General features: G+C 40.7%; 1 protein-coding gene across 4 annotated transcripts in view; it reads right to left on the bottom strand.

Annotated features, from left to right (window-relative positions):
* Window positions 1-706: 706 nt before the first annotated feature.
* Window positions 707-23,784, bottom strand: part of ZNF512 (zinc finger protein 512) — a 32,421-nt gene continuing 9,343 nt past the window's right edge. Inside the window, exons 3-14 of one of the 4 annotated variants that reach the window (XM_059893353.1) lie at window positions 22,445-22,629; window positions 21,540-21,635; window positions 20,858-20,941; window positions 20,075-20,199; window positions 19,449-19,535; window positions 18,938-19,036; window positions 18,180-18,347; window positions 15,059-15,253; window positions 7,153-7,254; window positions 6,165-6,227; window positions 4,891-4,989; window positions 707-2,728 (exon numbers count right to left, since the gene is read on the bottom strand). In XM_059893353.1, coding sequence (XP_059749336.1) covers window positions 2,420-2,728; window positions 4,891-4,989; window positions 6,165-6,227; window positions 7,153-7,254; window positions 15,059-15,253; window positions 18,180-18,347; window positions 18,938-19,036; window positions 19,449-19,535; window positions 20,075-20,199; window positions 20,858-20,941; window positions 21,540-21,635; window positions 22,445-22,629 — 1,612 coding nt within the window. In that variant the 3' untranslated portion in view covers window positions 707-2,419. Of the gene's footprint in view, window positions 2,729-4,890; window positions 4,990-6,164; window positions 6,228-7,152; window positions 7,255-15,058; window positions 15,254-18,179; window positions 18,348-18,937; window positions 19,037-19,448; window positions 19,536-20,074; window positions 20,200-20,857; window positions 20,942-21,539; window positions 21,636-22,444; window positions 22,633-23,784 lie in introns of all 4 variants that reach the window. The other 3 variants (XM_059893352.1, XM_059893355.1, XM_059893354.1) reach the window with 3 other exon arrangements.

The following is a 23,784-nucleotide window of genomic DNA, read 5'->3' on the forward strand; positions in this document are numbered from 1 at the left end:
AATTACTGAGTCTCAGGGCATATCTTCAATTTTAAGAGATCGTGCCAATTAGTTTTTAAATTGATTGTACCAATGTCCATTCCAAAGTGCAGGGAGTTCACATTGCTCCAAAATCTAGCTAGACCTGATACCATTCAACGTCAATAAATATTATTCTAATGAATTTGGTTAAAAAACTTAAAAATTCAATTAATATATTCAGTATAATCTCTAGTGAGTCCTGCTGATCCCTGGCTCAGATAGGAAAAAGGATCACCTGCGAGGGCCCTGGATGAGACTGGACAAGTTTAATCTCACACCAACTACAGGCACACATCTGTTATTGGGGGTTTGGGTGTAGACCACCACAATAAAGTAAATTTCACAATAAAGCAAGTCACATGAATTTTTCAGTTTCCCAGTGCATATAAAAGGTATGTTTATATTATATTGTAGTCTATTTAAAGTGTGCAATACCATTATGTCTAAAACAACCATGTACATACTTTAATTAAAATCGGTATCTGTAAAGGGAAGAGCAATAAAGCAAGGTATGAGTGGATTCATTTGAACCAGCATATTTCAGGGCCCAAAGAACTATGGACACAACTGTATGTGTTACTTCTTCCAAACTCATTCCCATCTCTAGTCGTTATCTTCCCCAGACACACTGTGTCAGCAAGGAGACAGGTAGCACGTTGGAGTCAATGAACAATGGAAAACATCATTCTAACACAGAGTCATTTATTTTTCTTGCCATTGCCAAACATTCCCCAAGTCTTACTCACCAGAAATTAACAGAGCTTCTCCATTTTCCTCCCTGACAATCCTCATGTACGGAAAGGGCTTTAAGGGAGCAACTGCCAATGACAATGTTGAGTGGACAGACCATGTCCTTCCCTTGTTGCAAAACTACCCGTTCTGGCAGTATCCCAATCAGGTTTCAATGCTCCCATGTTTGAAAGTGGTCTTCACAAAAGCCCACATTTTAAGGCTATATGGAGGAGCACAGAGAACAGAGTTAAAAGTGGTAACAGCCTTTCAGAATTTGAAAAGGCAGTATTGGTCCATATTAGGGTTAAGGGTCCCTGGCTTTTTATGTGGCATAAGCCACAAAAATTGGCAAGAATATAGAAGACCAATATTTATGGAAAAGGGGAAGAGAATCCAGGAATACGACAACAGAGCTGATCTAACCAATGCTCCAAGGAAAGCCAGCCTCAAAGAGAAACAGCCTAACAGATACTATCAGGTAGGCATGAGGTTCAGAAAAAGAACTTTTCTTTCCAACTCCAGATAAATATCTACACCTGGTGTCAAAGTCTCAGGTTATAAAAAGGACAGAACACAACATCTAAAAAAGAAGGTAGAGGACAATATTCTCAGAGAATTCAAAGAGACAGACTTTGGCTAAAGGGAGATACGAGGACTTAACAGAGTGCAGACTAACAAGTCAGGTCAAGTCCAGGGGAGAAGGAATGTGCACCTTGCCTACCAATCTTCACGGGAGTACCAGCAATATTAGGGTTCTGTGTCAAACATCGGGAGCAAAAGGGTTTCTTCCTCTCTCAATCCTCAAAACTTCAGGAGCAAGACAAGCTGCAGGAGGGCACTGGTCATAGCAACAGATGAGGCCTCACACCCAGGGAAGTTGAGGCGGTATTTATTTTTGCTGCTACTTTCTTCTTTCCAGTCATTTTGTGTGTGGGACACATTCCTCCTAAGGCTGCATTTCATGTGTGTGGCTCTAGGTACTTACTGCCACCTGGGACAAACAAAGCATTTCCTAGGAAAACCTGTGTCCGGAGGGTCTAGCTTTTTTTATTCTAAATCTATTTTCTCACTTTCAATCCTAAAACCATATTGAGACAACAAACAGCCTCCATAAATTCTGTCACCCAAGCAGACAGGGGAACCTTATTAAAGGAGTGACAACAGTTCTAGGTTCTAGGCTTGTTATATCACAAATACAAAATGATAAATCAGTATGGTTTTAAAAAGTTAGTTTGGAATTGTTTTATAAGATGACGGAGCGACTACGAAATCAATGGAGCTTCCAAGAACATTCTACACCCCAGTACGGAAAGGATAATCAAACAGGTTTCTTAGTCTCGTACGGGGCAAGAAGGGCCTAGAGTGGGCCTTAAGGAGGAGCTCTTTGGGCAAGATAAGAGAAAAACAGGAGGACTCCAATGAGAATAGCAGGAAAATCTACCAAAAAGGAGATGGGGGTGGGGGTGGTGGAGGGTCCACGTGAATCAATAGGGAAAACACTGAAATTTACACAGGAAGAAGGAGCTGAGAGTGCCACAGCCGTACACAAACAGCTGAAAGAGTAAATTTCTCTTCCCTTGGCCCCCATGACTCAGGCCTCTCCACACAGGTCCCTGTGACCACAGCATCCCATCCACTCTCCCAGGAGTGCTTTCACACTGACTGCCTATTTCTTTCCTCGTTTATGATTCGTCTTTGGGGGCTTGACTTTCTGGAACTGTGTTGGCACTGGCTCCTGCTCTGGTTCTTTACAGGACGTTGCCACAAGCAGTTCCTCATGACTCCTCCTCTGATCCTTCCCTACTCTAAGACTCAGCTCTGTCTCAGGAAGCTCAATGCCAGGCTGCTGCCGCCTTCTTAGAGACCTTCGGCTCCTGTGCTGCTGCCTCCGCTTTTCTTCTTCTTGCTGTCGCTGTTTTATCTTCATCAGCTTCTCAAAGCTTTTGGTCGTTGTTGGGTTTACAACAAACCAATCCTACAGAGGCAAAACAGAAACATCTGTCGTTGTTGGGTTTACAACAAACCAATCCTACAGAGGCAAAACAGAAAATATAGTGCACTAGGAAGTGGTATGGGAAGATTTTTTTTTAAAGGCATGATTAGGACAGAACACAGTAAAGAGGAAACAGATATGGAACCAGAGCTTAGAACTGTGTCTTTTAAACTGGAGAAATTCAGTACAGAGCAGTCATTACAAGCATTTCTTGTGTAAGACATGATTTCGGGTACAACAATAAGTGACCTAGGAAGTCTGATTACTTAGCATGATCCCACCCACTCCTCTCCTTTTAAAAATCTTCTCATGAGATGTAAAGCACTGAGCCACAGGAGATTTTTATTTCATGACAGTGTAGTGGTTAAGAGCATGAATTTTGCAGCCAGACCACCGGGGTGCAAATCCTAGCTCTGTTTCTAGCCATGCGACCATCAGAAAATTACTTAACCTCTCTGAGTCTCAGTTTAAAAAATTAAGGGTTAGGGACTTCCCTGGTGGCGCAGTGGTTAAGAATCCGCCTGCCAAGGCAGGGGACATAGGTTCGAGCCTTGGTCCGGGAAGATCCCACATGCCGCGGAGCAACTAAGCCCGTGCGCCACAACTACTGAGCCTGCACCCTAGAGCCCGCGAGCCACAACTACTGAGTCCATGTGCCACAACTACTGAGCCCACATGCTGCAACTACTGAAGCCCAGGAGCCTAGAGCCCGTGCTCCGCAACAAGAGAAGCCACCGCAATGAGAAGCCCGCACACAGCTCTCCGCAACAAGAGAAAGCCTGCGTGCAGCAACGAAGACTGAATGCAGCCAAAAAAATAAATAAAATTAAAAAAAAAAAGTGAGGCAGAAAGGGAGGAACAAGGTAAACATGTTTAACACCACAAGGATTTCATAAATACAGGCATAAATTATTGAACAAATACTTGGGAGCAAGTCCCAAACTAAGTGAAATTTGTTGGTTCCAACTTTTGAAACAGAAACTGGAGAAACAAGTGAACTATACAAAGGCCAGATTTTGTCAGGAGATAATTATCTTTCAAATACTTCCCAAAGCATAAAAAGGTAATATTATTAAAAAAAAAAAAAAAAAAAAGACTGCCTTCCTGAAGAAATCTCAGATATGGAAAGGGATTCCCAAAGCTTCAACCAGTAAAGCAACAGAAACCACAATGGATGACACTAACTAAAGCCCACACTGCTAAGAACTATTGCATCTGAAGGCAGAGGACAGCCGCAGGCGCTTGCTATATTTCCTCACCAGGCAACAACAGTATCTGCAGTAAAATATTCCAAGAGAATGTACACTCTACTCCTTGAGCTTTTGCAATAAGGGTATTTAATTATATAGTAGACAATTTCTCTGTTCACCTAGACTCCTAAAAACTTTCCCCAAGAGAAAACTCTTGACCTTCTGAACTTAAAGCATTTTTAACAGAATTTTTTAATTTTGAAAATTTACAAACTTTCCAGAAAAGTTACAATAGTTCAATGAACACCTAGATTGACCATTGTTAATCTCTCTTCCCCTCCTTCTCTTCCTTCTTCCCTCCCTCCCTCCCTTCCTCTGAACCATTCACAATTTAGCTACAGACATGACACTTCATCCCTAAAAACATCATCATGTATCTGCCTAAGAACAAGCGCATTCCCCTGCATAACTACAATTATCACATTTTGGAATATTAACATTGACACATTACTATTACTCAGTAGTACAGCTAGTATTCAAATTGCCTCAACTGTCTCAATAACATCTTTTACATTGTTTCTATGTGGTATTTCAACAATATTCAAAACAGGTTGCTCAAAGATGTTGGAATACCAGAAAACAGGAGCACAGACATTGCTGTGAAACAAGAATTCCAAAGGTGTAAATGCAGCCTGGTTCCCAAATGTCTGATTTAATTGGACTTAAGATAATTAGAAGAGTCAGGGATGCTCACACCCACAGTGATTTTAAATGCTTTCACAGAAAAATACTATTACACGTCTAATTTTAGGAAGTTTTTAAACTCTAATGTAGACCCTTTAGTCTCTCTGACAGTCTTAGCCTATAATAACAGGCACAAAATTCACATCCCTTGTGGCATATTCATGGGGTCCACAAGATTATAAAAACACCGTGGGAAAGGAGAAACCTCACCTCAGCGTGGACAGAGTTGATGTGATACTTGACACCACTCTCTGACACAAATTCTTTTTGACATAGAAGACACTTGTATTTTCCAGCCACAAAGGTTCCCTATTTTCAAGAAAGAAAGAAAGAGAATGGTAAATTCAGGAACACATACCTGGGCAATGGGTAGCGACTGTCAGAGATGAAAAGAGGAGATACTACTTCAGCAAAGTGAAGAAGGAAGAAAATCCAAAACAGCACTATATTTAGGAAAACAAGTTTGGGCGTACTATCACCATAATACATCTATCCTAATGCAATTCTATACCAAACACCGACCCACTGACCCTCCCCAACACAACCTGAAGTTCCCCTAATTTTATGATGTAACATGTCACATTTTTCTATCTTCCCTTATGTCTTCCACTTCACTTCCAGGTTCTCTTGGCTCCTCCCCTCAAATGATCAAACTCCTTAAGTTCAATGAGGCACCAATGTGCAATTCTTCCCACTAGAATCAATCCACGGCTGCAAAGAGTGCCTTAGGGATCCAGAATTAGAAGAGTACCCTCCATAGGACCTAGTTGAATGACTCAGAAACTAGGATCAAGATGACAAACTCCTAAGCATTCCTGGACAGATCTGGTTTGGATGCCTCCAACTCCCTTGTTGCCTTGACTGAGACTTCTCTCCACTCCTGAAGCTGCGGGTTTCCGTGGTGCTTATTTTGTGTGAGGAGATACTTCTGAATGGGAATGGAAAGTGGCAGCAATCCCCATGACTGGTAGGTTGTAGGGCACCGGGGTCAACATGGAAAAGATTCAGTGAGGTGAATGGCTATTAGCCTAACACCCAGGGATCACACCTCTCATCCCCAGAAGCCAGAATAGTTCAGATGGGTTTGAGGATCTTCACCAATCCAGATAAGCACAATGTAGGTTGATTCTAGGAAGCTGAAGGCCCAATAAGACAGGGCAGGCCCAGTGTGGTAGACGCTCAGGTGGAAGAAGTTAAATCCCTGGTAGGGACTCAGAACTATATATTTTTCTCCAAATTTTTGCATTGATATGACTTATGGCTATTTTGGCCCATTCTGCATCTTGGACATACCCTGGCATCCCACCCAATTAACAGACCGAGGATCTTTGGGACAAAAAAAAAAAAAAAACTAAACTAAACTAAACCAGCCTTTGAAGATAATAGCAAACAGGACAACTAGCTGTTCACTGAATCTGAATTCTCTTCCATGTCAGACTATTTTAGAGGTCACGTTAAGATAAATAGTTCAGAACATTACAAACCAATGTACAAGAGCCCAGGTGAGCTTTAAGGCCAGATACACTACTGTAGACAGCCTCACAGCCCTGAAAAAGAGAAAAAGAAATCATGTGAAGACTACACCAAACAGCATCCTTTTCTTAGCAATCTGGCCATTTACACTAACCCACTGTACCCTTGCGGGGGGGAGGGAGGGGGGAAGAAGCCCAATAAATTGCACCACAAACCACACAGAAAAATATGTAAGCCAAAGAACAAAAAGAAAACCAAGGAAAAGTAAAAGAAAAAGAGGTAAATAAGTTGTTTAAAAAAGCTTAAAACACTCTGTTCCCTGGTACTTTTCTGATACTTACAAAAATACAAAAAATTGTATGCTCAAATTTTTCCAAAAATCAGCTTTCTTTAGTGCAAATGTGTCTTTTACTTCTTATATATCTACTCCTGCCCAAAGTACTGCATATATAGCTGTAGTAGATTAATGATGGCTGGAAATTCTCTGCCACTCTTCCCATCAAGAAGTGAGTCATTTATCCTCCCTTTGAAACTGGGTAAGTCCTGTGATTTTTTTGACCAACAGCATGCTATGGAAATGAGGCTGAACAAATTCTGAAGCTAGGCCTAAGAGATCTGAGCTGTTGTTTTTATGTTCTTGGAATACTCTGGCTGAGAATTCAGTCACCATGTACCCCACTGGTAACCCAACTACCATGCAAGAGAGAGAGGCCATATGGACAATCAATCTCCCAGCTGAAGTAGCTGCTTTGAAGCCACCTGGTATTCAGGCCCCGTCAGAGCTTCCAGCAGAATGCAACCCATGAATGATTCCAGCTGGTGCCATATACAACTGCCCTCTGAGCCTTGACAGAATTGTTGATTTACAGAATCGTTAACAAAGTAATTGATATTTTAAGCCTCTAAAGTTCAGGTGCTTTGTCACAAAGGAATAAATAACTGAAACAACAGCAGATGCTTGATCAACATTTAGTGAATAAATGAATGAGAAAGAACCACCTGGTTAGGACACTGAATGCGATGATACTTCTTGATATCTGACTTCCATTTGTGTAGTACTTCCTGGCTGAAGGTCGGTAGCCCAGGACGAGTATATTTTAACTAAAAGACAAGCAACATTTTGTTGGAGGAATCCAACTTTCAACCAAAATACTCCAAAAGTAACAGAATTACATAACTCTTCAGGTTCATATAATTCTAGAGTTGCAGAAGTATATTTTCATACACAAAAATGATAATATGTAAGATCCTTTAAAGTTCCTGAAACACGTAAGTATAATTGCCTACTGTTCTGTCTTAAAATAGTTTGATTTTTAAGAGGACAGGAGACTTTCAGATATAACACTTCATCTAAAGTTGAAAAAAAAAGCTAGTGACAGAGCATTATACAGTTAAAATATTTGTTACAAGAGAAAGCAATATAAATTTTCCCTCTCTATATATTATATATAATATGTATATATTATACTCAAGGAACATATATATATTACATATTCAATAGAAATATATGGATATGGGTCAAAGGCTATAAATCAAAATGTTAACAGTGGTATTCTCTGGGTGCTAGAATTTTGAGTGATTTTCATTTTTTTCCTGCTTATCTGCATTTATCATTTTTCTTCAATGACATCATGTTAATTTTTGATATTTTAAAAATTCTAACACAAAAAAATTAAGGTTCAACCTGAAAGAATGTGAGAAAACTCAGGGAACAGAACATCTATTCTTTGCTTATACTGCAAAAGTAGAATTATTCCTAGCACTTCCTTTCACATGCTTTGACACCAGTTAGTCTCTTCTTACAACTATAACTAGTTTCCAGAAGAGTTAACACCTGTAGAGACAGTTCTTGCAAAGTTCACCATTGGTAATACACAGTCCTCCTGCTTGAAAAATGGAAGCATCTGAAAGGAAACTGATTCTCTGAGCCAGAAGAACAGATCCAAGCCCACAGAGGTTAATGGAGGAAGTAAGAAAGGTAATGTAAAGAACCTTCGGTAAATCACAGTACAAAACTGGTTTTATTTATAAGCATTTCCTCTTTCTTAGTCATTTTAATAGTATTAATTCTTCCAATCCATGAGCATGGTATATTTTTCCATTTGTTTCTGTTGTCTGCAATTTCTTTCATCAGTGTCTTATAGTTTTCTAAGTATAGGTCTTTTACCTCCTTTGTGAGATTTATTCCTAGGTATTTCATTCTTTTTGATGCAATTGTTAATGGGATTGTTTTAATTCTGATTTCTGATAGCTTGTTTTTAGTGTATAGAAACACAACAGATTTCTGTGTATTAATTTTGTACCCTGCAACTTTCCTGAATTCATTGATCAGTTCTATTAGCTTTTGGTGGTATCCTTTGGATTTTCTTTATATTGTATTATGTCATCTGCAAACAGTGACAATTTTACTTCTTTCCAGTTTGGATGCCATTGATTTTATTTTCTTGTCTGATTGCTGTTGCTAGGACTTCCAATACTATGTTTAATAAAAGTGGGCATCCTTATCTTCTTGATCTTAGAAGAAATGCTTTTAGCTTTCCACTACTGAGTAGGATGTTACTGGCAGGCTTGTAACAGATGGCCTTTATCATGTTGACGTATGTTCCCTCTGTAACCACTTTGTTGAGAATTTTTATCATAGATGGATTGCATTTTGTCAAAAGTTTTTCTGTATCTATTCAGATAACCACATGCTTTCCATTCTTTCGTTTGTTAATGTGGTATATCACACTGACTGATTTGTGGATACTGAACCATCATTGCATCCCTGAGATAAATCCCACATGATCATGGTGTATGATCCTTTTAATGTATTGTTGAATTAGATTTGCTAATACTTTGTTGAGGATTTTGCTTTATGTTCATCAGTGATACTGACCTGTAATTTTCTTTTTTTGTGGTGTCTTTGTCAGGTTTTGGTATCAGGGTGATGCTGGCTTCACAGAATGAGTTCAGAAGTGTTCCTTCCTCTTCAATTTTTTGAAACAGTTTGAGAAGGACCAGTGTTCACTCTTCTTTATATGTTTTGTAGAATTGACCTATGAGGCCATCTGGTCCTGAACTTCTGTTCGTAGGGAGCTTTTAAATTACTGATTCAATTTGGTCTGTTCATATTTTCTATTTCTTCCTGATTCAGTCTTGGGAGATTGGATGTTTCTAGGAATTTATCCATTTCAGTTACTGTATTCTTCAGTTCTTCGGTTCTTCTTTATATTTTTTAACTCTTTGTTAAACTTCTCATTGTTCATCCATTCTTTTCCTGATTTCATTGAGTATCTTTATGAGCATCACCTTGAACTCTATCAGGCAGAAGGCTTATCTACTCTTTGCTTAGTTCTTCTTCCAGGATTTTGTCTTGTTCCTTTGTCTGGAACATAGTCCTCTTTCTCCTCATTTTGCCTAATTCTCTGTGTTTATTTCCATATATTAGACAGGTTAGTTACAGTTCCCCATCTTGGAGAAGTGGCCTTATGTATGAGACATCCTGTGGCACCTAGCAGCACACTCCCCTCGGGTCACCAGAACAATATGCTCTAGGGATTTCCCCCTATGTGGGCTATGTGAGCCCTTCTTTAGTGGCGGGGCTGGCTACTGTGGGCACACTGGTAGGCGGGGCTGGCACCTGGTCCAGCTGGCTGCTAGGCCCTGACTGATGCAGTGGCTGCCGGCCCACTGGTGGGCAAGACTGGGTCCCAGTGCGGCTGACAGCAGGTCCCCGGGGGGTCCTGGGACTGGTGGTGACCTGCTGGTGGGCAGAACTGGGTCCTAGGGTGTCTGGCTACCAGGATTGGGGGCACCCAGGGATGATACTGGCCTGCTGGTGGATGGGACAAATCCAGTAAGGCTGGCTGTGTAGCCCAGGGGGTCCTGGGGCTGGTGCCAACCCACTGTTGGGCAGGTCCAGGTCCCAGAAAAGCTGCCTGTGCAGCCTGGGGCTCTTAGTGCTGGTGCTGGCCCACTGGTGAGCAGGGCCAGGCTCTAGGTGGTGTCAGGGCTGGTGCAGGCCTGCTGGTGGGTGGGGCCAGGTCCTGGGCCAGTGGTGGAGGGAGCTGGGTCCCAGTGTGGTAGCTGCTCAGCCTGAGCCGGTCCTGGGACTGGTGCTGACTGGCTGGTGGGTGGTAAGCCCCTGGTGCTCATAGGCTAGAGGGAGGACTCCAAAATGGCACTTGTCAGCACCAGTGTCCTTGCAGTCAAACAAGCTCCCCAAAATGGCTGCCACCAGTGACTGTTTCCCCTGGGGGAGTCACAGTTGCCTCCTGCCTCTCTGGGAGGCTCTCTAAAACCAGCAAGTGGGTCTGACTCAGGCTTCTTTCCAATTACTGTCTCTGTGCTGGGTCTTGGTGTGTGTGAGGTTTTTTGGTGTGCTCTCTAAGAGGAGAGTCTCTGTTTCCTACAGCCCTCTGGCTCTCCTGTATGCAAGCCCTGCTGGCCTTCAAAGTCAAACATTCTGGGTGCTCATCTTCCCAGTGCAGGACCCCCAGGCTGGGGAGGAGTCAGATGTGGGGCTCAGACCCCTCACAGCCTGGGGAGAACTGCTGCAGTTATGAATAGTCTTCTGCTTGTGGGTCACCTATCCAGGGATATGGGTCTTGACTACCATGTCTCTGGCCCCTCCTACCCATCTTGTTGTAGTTCCTTCTTTACATCTTTAGTTGTGGATATAACTGCTATTTTCTGCTAGTCTTCACCTCATTCTCAAAGATAGTTGCTCTGGGGCTTCCCTGGTGGCGCAGCGGTTGAGAATCTGCCTGCCAATGCAGGGGACACGGGTTCGAGCCCTGGTCTGGGAAGATCCCACATGCCGCGGAGCAAATGGGCCCGTGAGCCACAATTACCGAGCCTGCACGTCTGGAGCCTGTGCTCCGCAACGAGAGGCCGTTACAGTGAGAGGCCCGCGCACCGCGATGAAGAGTGGCCCCCGCTCGCCGCAACTAGAGAAAGCCCTCGCACAGAAACGAAGACCCAACACAGCCATAAATGAATGAATGAATAAATAAATGAATAAATAAAAATTAAAAAAAAAAAAAAAAAAAAGATAGTTGCTCTGTAAACAGGTTTGTCCATGGGAGGAGGTGAGCTCACAGTCATACTACTCTACCATCTTGGCTACTCCCCCATGCATGGTTTAAATTAAATAGGATGTAGGGGGAACCCAAAATGTGGTAAGAGTAACACACATGAACCTTATTCAAATGAGAAATATAATTATTACAAATGAGAAACATAATGAAAGGAGTGGGGGAGGTGGGAACCAACCTAAGAAACTTTGGAAAACAGTACTTCGACTATATATGCTAAGGCTAAAGATTAAAAAAACTGTATACAAATATTAGTCTCTAGTTAGTAAATTTGTTTTTTACAAATTTGAGGTATGGGTTAACAATTCTGAAACTACTTCATGTTATAGTAGGATTGAGCAAATAAATAAATGCACTGTAGACAGTGACAGCCAGGATTCTCACTACTAGAGAAAGGAGTTACAAGTAAGGAAAAAAGACGGTGCGAATGAAACTTGTAGTGTTGGACTGGAGATGAATCATGGCTTTAAACAGACAGATATAGAATAAATACTAGTACGTGTATGTGTGCATGAATATTCATACATAAATGTCATATTTCTATCTGTCAAGAGGGCCCAGAAGCAATGACATCCCAGTAGGAATGAGTACACCTAGCACTCAAATCTTTGTTTCTAAATATATTCTCCAATAAAAGAAAGCAGGATTCCTTAGAGAAACAGTTGGTTCCAGGGCTGGGGCAAGAAAAATACAAGATGCACCTACTGTATCTCATGGTGTCAGAGAATTTAAAAATGCTCAAAAAGTGATAGGGACATGCTGAAAAGACACAGGAGCCCACTTGAAAGAGCCCTTGATGGCCAAATCTGGGACAATTTGAGCAGCAAAATAATAATAGCATTGGATTATAACCCTAGAATAAAATAAGTATCCATGACTCCATACTTACATAAATAATAGAAGAAAAAGATCTTTCTCACGGTAGAATTCCAATTAACAATTGAATAAGAAATGATGGAAACAGAAATTCATCATTAGACTAAAACACAATAGAAATAATTGTTGCAGGCAAGAATCACTGATGGATGCTAAAAGTAAGTGGGCAGAAGTATAAAAAGACAGATTAGTTGAATGTCTCAATCTCGCCACAAAATATTTATTAATTACAAAGGGGAAAACTGTAATTTTGCCATGGAGAAAACTGGACACCTAATCAAGTGACCAAGGTTATTATCATCAGTAAAAAGATACATATACCTCCTAATACGGTACATTGTGAAGGGCCAACATTGCTTTGAAGGCATTTTTGCCAAAAACATAAAACCTTCAATCTAATCTTGAGAAAATACCAGACACACCCACATTAGGGATATTCTACAAAATAACCAGATAGTCTCTTCAAAAGTGTCAAGGACACAAAAGACAAAGAATGCCCAAAGAACTGTAACAGATTGGAGGAGACTAAGGAGACACAGTAAACAAAATTAAATGTGGAATCCTGATGGGATGCTGATGGGATCGTGTTATACTTACATGTAAGATGTTGGCATTAGAGGAAGCTGGGTAAAGAGCACATGGAAACTCTGTACTAATTTTGCAATGATTTTGTAAGTCTAAAATTATTTCAAAATACAAAGGTTTTTTAAAAAAGGAATATAGGTTTGTAAAATAGTAAGAAATATATATTGGTCTCTGAGCCCTAGATCCTGCTAATACTTAGTCTTTGACCCTGGTACTTGACACAGAGGTCCTAAAATTTGTAATTCCCTCAGTTATAGGAATATCTGACACAGAGCTCCTAAATCTCTTGGAATTTCCTGGGTGACAGAAGCATCTTTTGTTCTAATGAGTTGACTCTTGGTGGACTCCTAGAAGGGGGCTGGTCACCAGAAAGACAAAGCAATGATTAGAAGTTTGGAACTTTCAGGCCCACCTCCCATTCTCTGGGAAGCAGAGAGGGTATGAAAATGGAGTTAATAATCAATCATGCCTATGTGATGAACCCTCCATAAAAATCCCCAAATAACAGGGTTCAGAGAACTTCTGGGTTGGTGAACCTATCTATGTGCCAGGAGAGTGACACACCCCCAACTCCACAGGACAAGAGCTCTGATGCTCAGGACTCTTCCAGACCTCACCCTATGTATCTCTTCATCTGGTTGTTCATCTGTACCCTTCATTACATCCTTTATAATAAACCAGTAAACGCGTTTCCCTGAGTTCTGTGAATCATTTGAGCAAATTATCAAACCCAAGGAGGGGGTCATGGGAACCCCAATTTATAGCCAATCCATCAGAGTACAAGTTGACAACCTGGGACTTATGACTGGAATGTGAAGTTAAAGCAGTCTTGTGGGATTGAGCCTTAACTTATATGATATGATATTAACTCCAAGTAGATAGTGTCAGAACTATATTAAATTGTAGGATACCCAGCTGATGTTGGAGAATTGGCCAGTGTGGGAAAACCCCACACATCTGGTATCAGAAGTATTGTGAGTGTGTAGTAGTGTGAGAGTAAAGGAAAACACAGGAGGTTTTCCTAAACAAATTGCTTGTGTTTGCATCAAGAAACACCAGAAGGACACACAAGAAACTAATAAGAATGGTTAACCATAGATACAGGAGAGGAAAAAGACAAATGAGAGTGAGATATCTCAATGTTTATCATCATTTTGACTTTTGAACCACAATCCAAAAAATTAAGTTTTCATGTTTAAAAAAAATAATTATGCCTTAAAACCCATACACGGTCAAAATATAAAACTGTTTGATGATTTTGAGAAAGTATCTGCTAGGTAACACTACGAAAACTTATCAGTGAGCTAACAAATTCTCTAACACATACCATGCAAAATGAAAGCAAATGGACTGCAATATCACAAGATATATATCACTGTGCAAAATTCACATCTAAACTGAATTTAGATAACCATGTCCTTTAGCCTGTGGCATGAAAAAAGTGGCAATAAATCTGAAACAAGAAAGGATGTTCTGATATTCAAAAACAGGATCCAACTTCTTGGACACCAGTAGGACTGATTTTTAGACCAAATAAGAAAAAGTGTTAACTTCTAGATTTGACCTATTTTCTTGTAACACATAACATTCCTCTCACATGGGTCAAAGCACTAGGCCAAATCTAAACTATTCTTCTTGACACCCTGGAGAGTAACAGGCCCTTAACTCTGATCTTAGTCCTTACTGTATAGCCCTCCAACCCCTTCCCATGACTACTCCACTGTCATATACTCCTTGTCTCCTCTTGGCCAAATAGGGCTCCTTCCCTCTATGATCTGTTTATTCTAAACCAAAGGCTTCCAAGCTGGGTTCTGCACCCCTCAGAAGTACATTTGGGGCCATGGAGGGGAATGACAAAAGTATCAAGGAGAAGGCTAAGTAGACAAGCCTTTGGGCTCACTACCCCTAGTTACTCAGAGCAACTCCATTTTTAGTTATTTTATATAATGGTGTTTTGCATAAGCCTTTATTATTTGGAAAAAAAAGTAGGTGGGGAAAGGGGTCCTACTGCTATAAAAACAAACTGAAAACACCTACCTAAACTAAATATTAAACTACTACATATGAACTAACCAAGTGGAAACATACTGGGCAAAGACCAAACAAAAAAGTGACCTGGGAATTCAGGTTCACCCTGGAAGTAGCCTAAAATTAAGAGGGCTCCTTAAAGAACTTCTGAAAAAGACTGTCACTCTAGGACCTACATGAATCCAAACACTGAAGCTGGATCAGATATATTCCATCTCCAAGGATAAAGGAGCAAAATATTGTCTATCATGTACTCACTCAAGTGTGTTTACTTTTCTGTATGTAGTAAGCCAGTATCAGACATAATGCTTCAAAATTAATACTACTTTCTGCCTCACCTTCCGATCATCAGGTACCAGATCCTGAAGCACCTTTCTCTTAGGCCACTCCTTGGCTAGTTCAGCAGAGGCCAGCTCCTGCAGGTGGTATACAGCTATCTTGGCAGAACGCCTCTGAACTCGGCCCCCACTCTTTGGCTCCAAGCTCATGTCCTTCAAGCATTCTGGCTGTCCTGACTCTGGAAAGAAGGATATCTGCAAGAATAAGACACAGTACAACACAGGCCTGAGAAATGGCTTCCATCAGATCCAGTGACTAAAGGCTGTCCTTCCTGCTCTCAATATCGAAAGAGCTATTTAAAAAAAAAAAGAAAGAAAAGAAAGCTACTTACTAGCTTGCTAACCACTAGTATAAAGCTCTACCATCTTAATGCATATTTTACTGGTAAAAAGCTTCTTAGCAGGATAAAATCTGTTGTGTTGGAATAAGTGAAAGTGGTTAAAAGTCAAGATATACCCATATACAAAGAAATAAACATCAACCCATATACAAAAATTAATTCAAAATGGATCATAGCCATAAATGTAAACCATAAAAGTATAAAAATTCTAGAAGAAACCTAGGGAGAACGTTTTGTGATCCTGGGCATGATGGTTTTTTGATGTGTCAACTTGGTGAGGCTACTGTCATCAGTTAATCAACCAAACATTAATCTAGATGCTGATGTGAAGGTATTCTTGTAAATCTAATACATGTCCATAATCAGTTGACTTTAAGTAAGAGAGGTGTGACAGAAAAAAGAGGTAAAAAAGGAGACATTTCAAGCATGAGAGAGACTCAATACTGTTGCTGACTCGAAGATAAATGGACCATGAGCCAGGGATTGCAGGTAGCCTTTAGAAGGTGAGCACATCTCCCAGCAAACACGGAAATGAGGTCCTATACCTGAATGGAACTGAATTCTTGAACCATCTTAATGAGCCTGGAAACAGATCCTCTCCTCGAGCCTCCAGAAAGGAACAGCCCTACCGACACTTTGATTCCCCTCTTGTGAGGCTCTACGGCTCTCTGGTTCCCCTCTTGTGAGGGGAACCAGCTGAGCCATGCTGTAACCTGGACTTCTGGCCTAATAAACTGTGAGATAATACAGTTGTGTTGTTTAAGCCATTAATTTTATGGTGATTGTTATAATGCAGCAAAAGAAAATTATACACTGGATTGGGCAAAGACATCTTAGATACAACAACAAAAGCATTTTCCATAAAAGGAAAAAAAAAGATAAACTGAACTTTATGAAAATTAAGAATTCTGCCCTTTGAAAAACACTGTAAAAAATGCAAAGACAAGCTACAGACTGGGAGAAAATATTTGCAAAACATGTATCTGCTAAAAGACTCGTGTCCAGGGACTTCCCTGTTGGTCCAGTGGTTAAGACTCTGCACTCCCAATGCAAGGGGCACGGGTTTGATCTCCAGTCGGGGAATTCAGATGCTGCACTCCGCACAGTGCAGCAAAAAATAATAATAATAATAAATGAATAAATAAAAGACTTGTGTCCAGAATATATAAAAAACTCAAAATATATTTAAAACGTAATAGCAAGACAACAAAAACTGCAACAATAAAATGAACATAGGATTTCAACAGACACTTCACTAAAGAAGAAACTTCACTAAAGACTGACATTGCCAATAAGCAGATGAAAAGATGGTCAATATCATTAGTCATTAGGGAAATGCAAATTTAAACTGCAGTAAAATACTGCTACATACCTATTAGAATGGATTTAAAAAATGAGCATGACAAGGGCAAGTGCTGATAAAGACGCAAAGCTCCTGGAATTCTCATACTTTGTTGGTGAGAATGCAAAATGGCACAGCCACTTAGGAAAACAGTTTGGCAGTTTCTTACAAAGTTAAACATACACTTATCATATGACCTAACAATCCCATTCCTAAGTATTTACCCAAGAGAAATTAAAACTTATTTTCAGGGCTTCCCTGGTGGCGCAGTGGTTGAGAATCTGCCTGCCAATGCAGGGGACACAGGTTCGAGCCCTGGCCTGGGAAGATCCCACATGCCGCGGAGCAACTAGGCCCGTGAGCCACAACTACTGAGCCTGCGCCTCTGGAGCCTGTGCTCCACAACAAGAGAGGCCGCGATAGTGAGAGGCCCACGCACCACGATGAAGAGTGGCCCCCGCTTGCCACAACTAGAGAAAGCCCTCGCACAGAAACAAAGACCCAACACAGCCAACAGAAATAAATAAATTAATTAATTTAAAAAAAAACAAAAACAAAACTTATTTTCACACAAAAACCTTTATGTAAATATTTATAGCAGCTTATTCAAAACTGCCAAAAACTAGAAACGACTCAAATGCTCTTCAACTGGTGAATGGATAAATTGTGAAATATCCATACAATGGAATTCCTAGACAGAAACAAAAAGGAATGAACTAATGATCCCTGCAACACACGGATGAATCACAAATGCATTATGCTAAGTGAAAGAAGCCAGACTCAAGAGGGTATATACTGCATGATTCCATTTATATGACATTCCAAAAAGGCAAAACTATAGGGACAGGAAATAGATCAGTGGTTGCCAGGGGCTGGGGATGGGAAGAACAACTGACTACAAAGGGACACAAAAGAATCTGGGGGGCATGATCAAATTGTTCTATATCTTGATCACGGTGGTAATTACATGACTGTATGTTTTTGTCAAAACTCTTATAACTGTATACTAAAAAGAGTGAATATTAATTACCATATGTAAGTTATATCTTGCAACTTAACGCTAAAAAAAAAAAACGAGGTGGGGGAGCCTAGAAATGTAATCAGGAAAAGAAAAAGTCAAGACAAAAAAATTGGAATAGAGGAATCAGCTGGATAGAATCCCACAAAATTTCTCGCTTAGGGAGAATGCCTTAAGCTTTAAAAATATAGTAATGAGTTTACTTCTGCCCAGACTATACAATGAACTTTGATTTCTTTAACCTAATAATGATCAAACAGCAGACAGGAGAGCACAAAAGAACAAGGAAGAGAGAGAACAAAAACATTCAGATTACAAGGGACTACAAATGAGGAACCAAGGATGTAGGAAAGATGCAGGGGCAAGCAGTCACCGCAGAACAGATCCCCAAACAGGGTCTGGAAAGCAATCAGTACTCACAGGCCCATGCTCTGACCTCAGATGATACGCAAGTCCAGCCTTTGATCTATATGGCTTTCCACAGTGGTGACATTTCAGGGTCATCTTCTCCAGCTCTGCAGCCCCTTTGCCACATTTTCTGACATGATACAGATATCCCATGATGCTGGTGAAGCTACTAGAGCAACTCTGAACAAAGGAGAGAGGCCTATATTATAATCTTACATATTTTTATATGATTTCTAAACTTCCAAATAGCCACATCATAAAAACAGACGCTCTGATATCACTAGACCCTCTCCAGCATTTCCCATTGGCACAACCCTTCCTTGTCCCTGGCCCAACTGCTGTCCTATCTACCACCAAGTATGATATTCAATCAATTTAGTCAGCAATCAGTAAACTAGAACTGTATACCTCGTCTGTGTCACAGCTTCCTCCTTGGTCTACGATCCAACTCCACCCCAATATCAAACAGCCAGCAATATCAAAGTTCCTCACATGAGGTTACTACAATCCTCTTTATCACACTAAAGAAAGGATGACAAAGAAACTCCTTCAAACAAAGGGAAAAGGGAGAACAAACTTCTGGAGATGAGAAAGAAAATAAAGAACTGTTAATGAGTTCAGGAGACCCTGAAAAACAGAAGTCGCTCTTATGCTGGAAGATGACACAAAACCAGGTCTGTAAGGGAGAAGTAGGAGACGTGGAAGCGAATAACAGAAAGACATTCACCTGAGACTCCAGGCAGAAGGAGTTGCTGTCTTTGGGCTCTTACCTCACGCATGCACCTCAGCTTTCCCAGTCTCTTGAGAACTGTTCGGAGACGTTCCCTCTCACTTGGCTCATCTATTTCATCTCCAGCCTTCAAGATGGGCTAGAAAGCAAGAGAAGCAAACAGGCAAATGACTCATGGACAAGACAGATACAAAAAAAAATTCTATCATAGGAGAATCAAGGACTGGACTAGTACCTAAGCTGATGCCCATGAAGTCTAAGTTGTCTGACTCCTGGCTTTCTCCATCTTCTCCTAAACAGTGGAGTGAATGTAAAGGAACTAAGAGTTCAAAGCCTCTACCTCCCAGGATATGAACCTTTGGGCTAACCTAAACACAAATACCTATGTATCCACATTTCATTGTGTGTAACTCTTCTATCTAAAGGGTCTTCTTACTTAACACCCCATGAAGTCCCAGAGCCTTAGCCATCTCCACTGATTTATCTACACTCGTCCAAGTAAAGGCATCCAAATACCACATAGGCTCATATAGCACAGAAGACACTCTTACCAAGCTATTATGATTTGCCATGACATGATACTTCATCCCTGCCAGTGAACGAAGTTGTTTCCCACAATGATGACAAGTGAACATTTCCTACAAGGGAAAAATACTGCTCAGGGCCAGGCTGTTCAACAGAGAAATAGAATGTCACAAAGTCCTATTCAACTGCTCTGGTCTGTATCTCCTTTATTTCCCAAATTCTATAATAGTCAATGAATCTCAAAATCCCAAAAGCTCATTGTCATGTCCTCAAGGGCAAAGAGGTAAAGGCTATTCATTTTCAAAATAATAAGAACTACCATTTACTGAGTGCCAGTATTTGCCAAGTAATGGGGTAGGCACTTAGCATGTAATGTTTCTTTTTTATCCTCTCATGGACTACACAAGGTAGTAACTATCTCTACTTTATAAATGAGAAAACTGAGGTCCACACACAGAAAGCTAAATGACACAACTAGTAAGTAGCTGAATGAAGATTCAAACCCAAGTCTGTCAGACTCCAGAGTCTATGTTTTCTCTATGACACAATGCTGCCTCTTCTCCACAATAATCAGCATATCCAACACAGTGCCAGAGATTTAAAGTTTGGGTAAAAAGTCATAACAGTTATGAAATGCCACAAAATATCTAACCTGTTTGCAGTTTTCCATGTGTTTCTTTAAGCCCTCTATGGTCTTTCTCCCCACTGCCTGGCAGGTAGGACAGGAGACACTGCCTTTATCCACAATTTCTAAGTACCACTGCTCCTCTAAACTGCCTACAAAGGAGAGAAAGGAACACTTACAATTTGCAGTATTCTCCAGAAACAAAAAGCACAATCCCAGATTTTAGGAAAAGTATCATAAAGTGGCTTTTCCTCTTCCTGGGGGAAAGACTCTTGCTATATATAACTTCTAGAAATAATTTTTTTCAGGCAGTGAAGAGTTTCTGAAACTCCTACTCAATTCCCCACGATCAAAACCATCCAACAACCACTCCAAAGCCCAGTGGCTTAAAGAAATGAGCAATAATTTTTTTCCCAGTTTTACTAACGTATAACTGTCAATGGGTAATATTTTTCATAGTAGCATATAAGAATGGGATACTGAGATATAAAACAATCAGTTTGCCAAGTGTTTCCTATGTGCCTGAGACTTTGTTAAATGTTTTTATCCCATTTAATTTTCACAACAATTCTGACTGCCTTTATTATTCCTATTTAAAGACAAGGAAACTGAAGTTTGCAGAAATTAAGAGGCAGGTCAAAAAATTAATGAAGAGCCAAAACTTGAACAAACGTGACTGACCTCCAAAGCCATGCGCTTAATAAGTGCCTCCCTAAAAAAATGCTTTGGTACATCATTCCTTTACCAACAACAACAAAAAAGACAGAATGAGAGAACCAGATCTCACAAAGCTTCCAACAGAAGGCATACCTGCTGCATAAGCTGGTGGTTCCTTCCGAATACGACGAGCCTGGGCTTTGGGATTAGGCTGAGTTTTAGGCCGTTGCTTCCTCCCTGACGCAAGACAGAAACTTGAAGCCCAACACATCACCTTTGCTGACCCCTCTCTAGCACCAAAATCTCTTTCCTCCTCTTCTCAACACCCTAGGCCCCACTCCCTCAACCAAATGACTCCCTTAGATCATGACAGAAGAAAACGGTAAAATAAGGCAGGATGGGGGGACTTCCCTGGTGATCCAGTGGTTAAGACTCCACGCTCCCAATGCAAGGGGCCCGGGTTCAATCGCTGGTCAGGGAACTAAGATCCCACATACCGCAACTAAGCCTACACGCTGCAATTAGAGAGCCCGCGCGCTACAACTACTGAGCCTGCGAGCTCTAGAGCCCGCGAGCCTCAACCAGAGAAGCCCGTGCGCCACAACTAGAGAGCCCGTACGCCACAACTAGAGAAGCCCGTGCGCCGCAACAAAGATCCAGTGCAGCCAAAATTAAAAAAAAAAAAAAAAGGCAGGATGGAGGCCATTCCTTGCCAAAAAATTCAAAGGGCTCCAAACTGCTTAAGGGCCAAAATCTAAGGTCCCTCTCCCTTTCACCTTCAGAGAATAAAGCCCAGGCACGCAGTGAAAAAGAATTAGCAAAATTACTCCCTTACCATAAAGCTTATGCTTCTTCTGAGGAAATTCTCGATAGTCTTCATCTTCTTCCTGCCTGGGCTTCCTTTTTCCTTTGGCTGATACTCCACCTGACCCTGAAATAACATAGGAAAACAAAACAAAATCTCAGTATGGTTTATATGAGAACATCTATGCCCGCCTTCAAATCATCGATCACAAGACCACCAAAGGGAAAGATTATCAGCAAGCACAGGTCTTACAGAAGTGTCTGTAACATTTTTAGGGAAGTTGGTATAACTTTTCATTAACTGACTCAACCTTCCCTTTTCCTTTTGTACTGTTCTCCATCCCAAGTGATCAACTGTTCCCTATGAAAAATAAGATCCTTCAGGCAGTGTCATTTGTTTGATCCTGATTTGAGGCTAACTGTTCAAGATAAAGGGCTACTAAGAACCCTTCAGACTATAACTACTAATAAATTCCACTTAGAATAATCCTTACACTAGCCCCTAAACCCTCAACAGAGGATCAAACTAGAGCAACGGGAAAGAAAGTTCAATTCGTATGAAGAGGAAAGGCTATACCATATAACCTAGAGGAGTAAGATCAGCAGAATTTCACTCTGTAAAACAGAGGGACAGTTCATGAAGCTAACAGTATATGACAGCCTAACACCTTAAAAAAATTTTCTGGGGACTTCCCTGGCGGTCCACTGGTTAGGACTTGGTGCTTTCACTGCCATGGCCCAGGTTCAATCCCTGGTTGGGGAACTAAGATACCACAAGTCGAGCGGCACGGCCAAAAAAAAAAAAAAAGAAAAATTCAACCACTAATAACGAACACGTACGTGGTACTTAATACTTTAAGAGCCATTTACAACAGCTACCTCAAATATAACTTTAGAGAGTTCCCTGTCTTTGGAATAAGATACTGATACTAATACCTTCAACATGGGAAGTAGCAGCTGGCTTGATCCTTCTCATCTTCATCCAGTAGGTAGACTTTCGGAAGGAGGCTGGAAAATCACTCACCGGTTCACAAGAAGAAGCAGATGATGAGCCGCTTAAGGAGTCATCGTGAGGTATAGTGTACTGGAAACTATTATCCTTTATGGAGCACTGGGTCCTGCTACTAACACGACACAAAGATAAACACCACAAAGGAGGGTCTGGAGTAAAGTTTCTATTACTTACATTACATCATAAGAAGATAATCAAGTTGGTTACCTGTGCAAAAAACGAAGAAGTCTGATAATAAAAACAATTTAGATTGTAATTTTCTAACAATTAAAATAGTTGACCGAGTACAATACATATAATTATTATTATACTTCACTATAATCAGAAAGCATAAGCAGTCCACATAAATGATCATTCTATAGCCCAAGTAGGCATTCCTTCCTAAACCATCAATGAAAAGAAAGTAGTAAAATAGGGTGTTCCATGACCCTTCAGAAGATGCCCTGGATCTGTAAGCAGGTATGTCCAGGCCTCCCTATTTCTCTGGCAGAGGGACCGTAACCACTACACCTTGATGTCAGGGCACCCTGTCTTGCTTAGGCAACTTGATACTTAGATCCCATAGCTAAAGGAAGGGTGCTATCTTGTCTGAGTTAAGCTGGCCAGAAGTCTGGTATACGGCTGGACCCAAATTTCTAAATCTAAGACGAGTCAGTATATAGTCAACAAACATTACTGAGTAGTGACAAAGTATCTTCTAGATGGCTCAAAGTGTGGTAAAGCAGCAGTTCTCAAAGTGTAGTCCAAGGATCTCTGAGACATTCCTCTTCCAGCTAACTAACTGTGTGAGGCTTGCCTTAGATTTATGGTTTAGAAAGGTCACTCTGGATGCTGTATGAAAGATGACCCATGGAGGATGAGTGAAAGAAAGGAGAAGAGTTAGCAGCTTATTGCAACAGTATGGATAAGAGATGATGAAAGCTTGAACTTGAACTAAGATTTCGTAGTAGAGATGATAAACTGACAGATTCAAGACAACACTTTAGAGGTAGGGTTGGTAACAATTACACATAGAGGTCTGTGGTAGCAGGTAGCTGGAAGTAACAAAGGTGACCATTCTTAGGAATAAATAAAAGTAAAATGTGATAGATGCCTGCTAGGGAATATTATGCAGTTGTTAGAAGCAATAAACCATTTCTACACATCTAGAGATACGAACATAACTAAAAAGCATACTGTTTAATAAAAAAAGAAACAGAACAAGATGTACAGTACAATGTCAATTCAGTAAATTAAAAACAATCACACAAGTAAACAGCACTAG

The sequence above is a fragment of the Balaenoptera ricei genome, chromosome 13 (assembly GCF_028023285.1).
Source record: "Balaenoptera ricei isolate mBalRic1 chromosome 13, mBalRic1.hap2, whole genome shotgun sequence".
Taxonomy (NCBI): domain Eukaryota; kingdom Metazoa; phylum Chordata; class Mammalia; order Artiodactyla; family Balaenopteridae; genus Balaenoptera; species Balaenoptera ricei.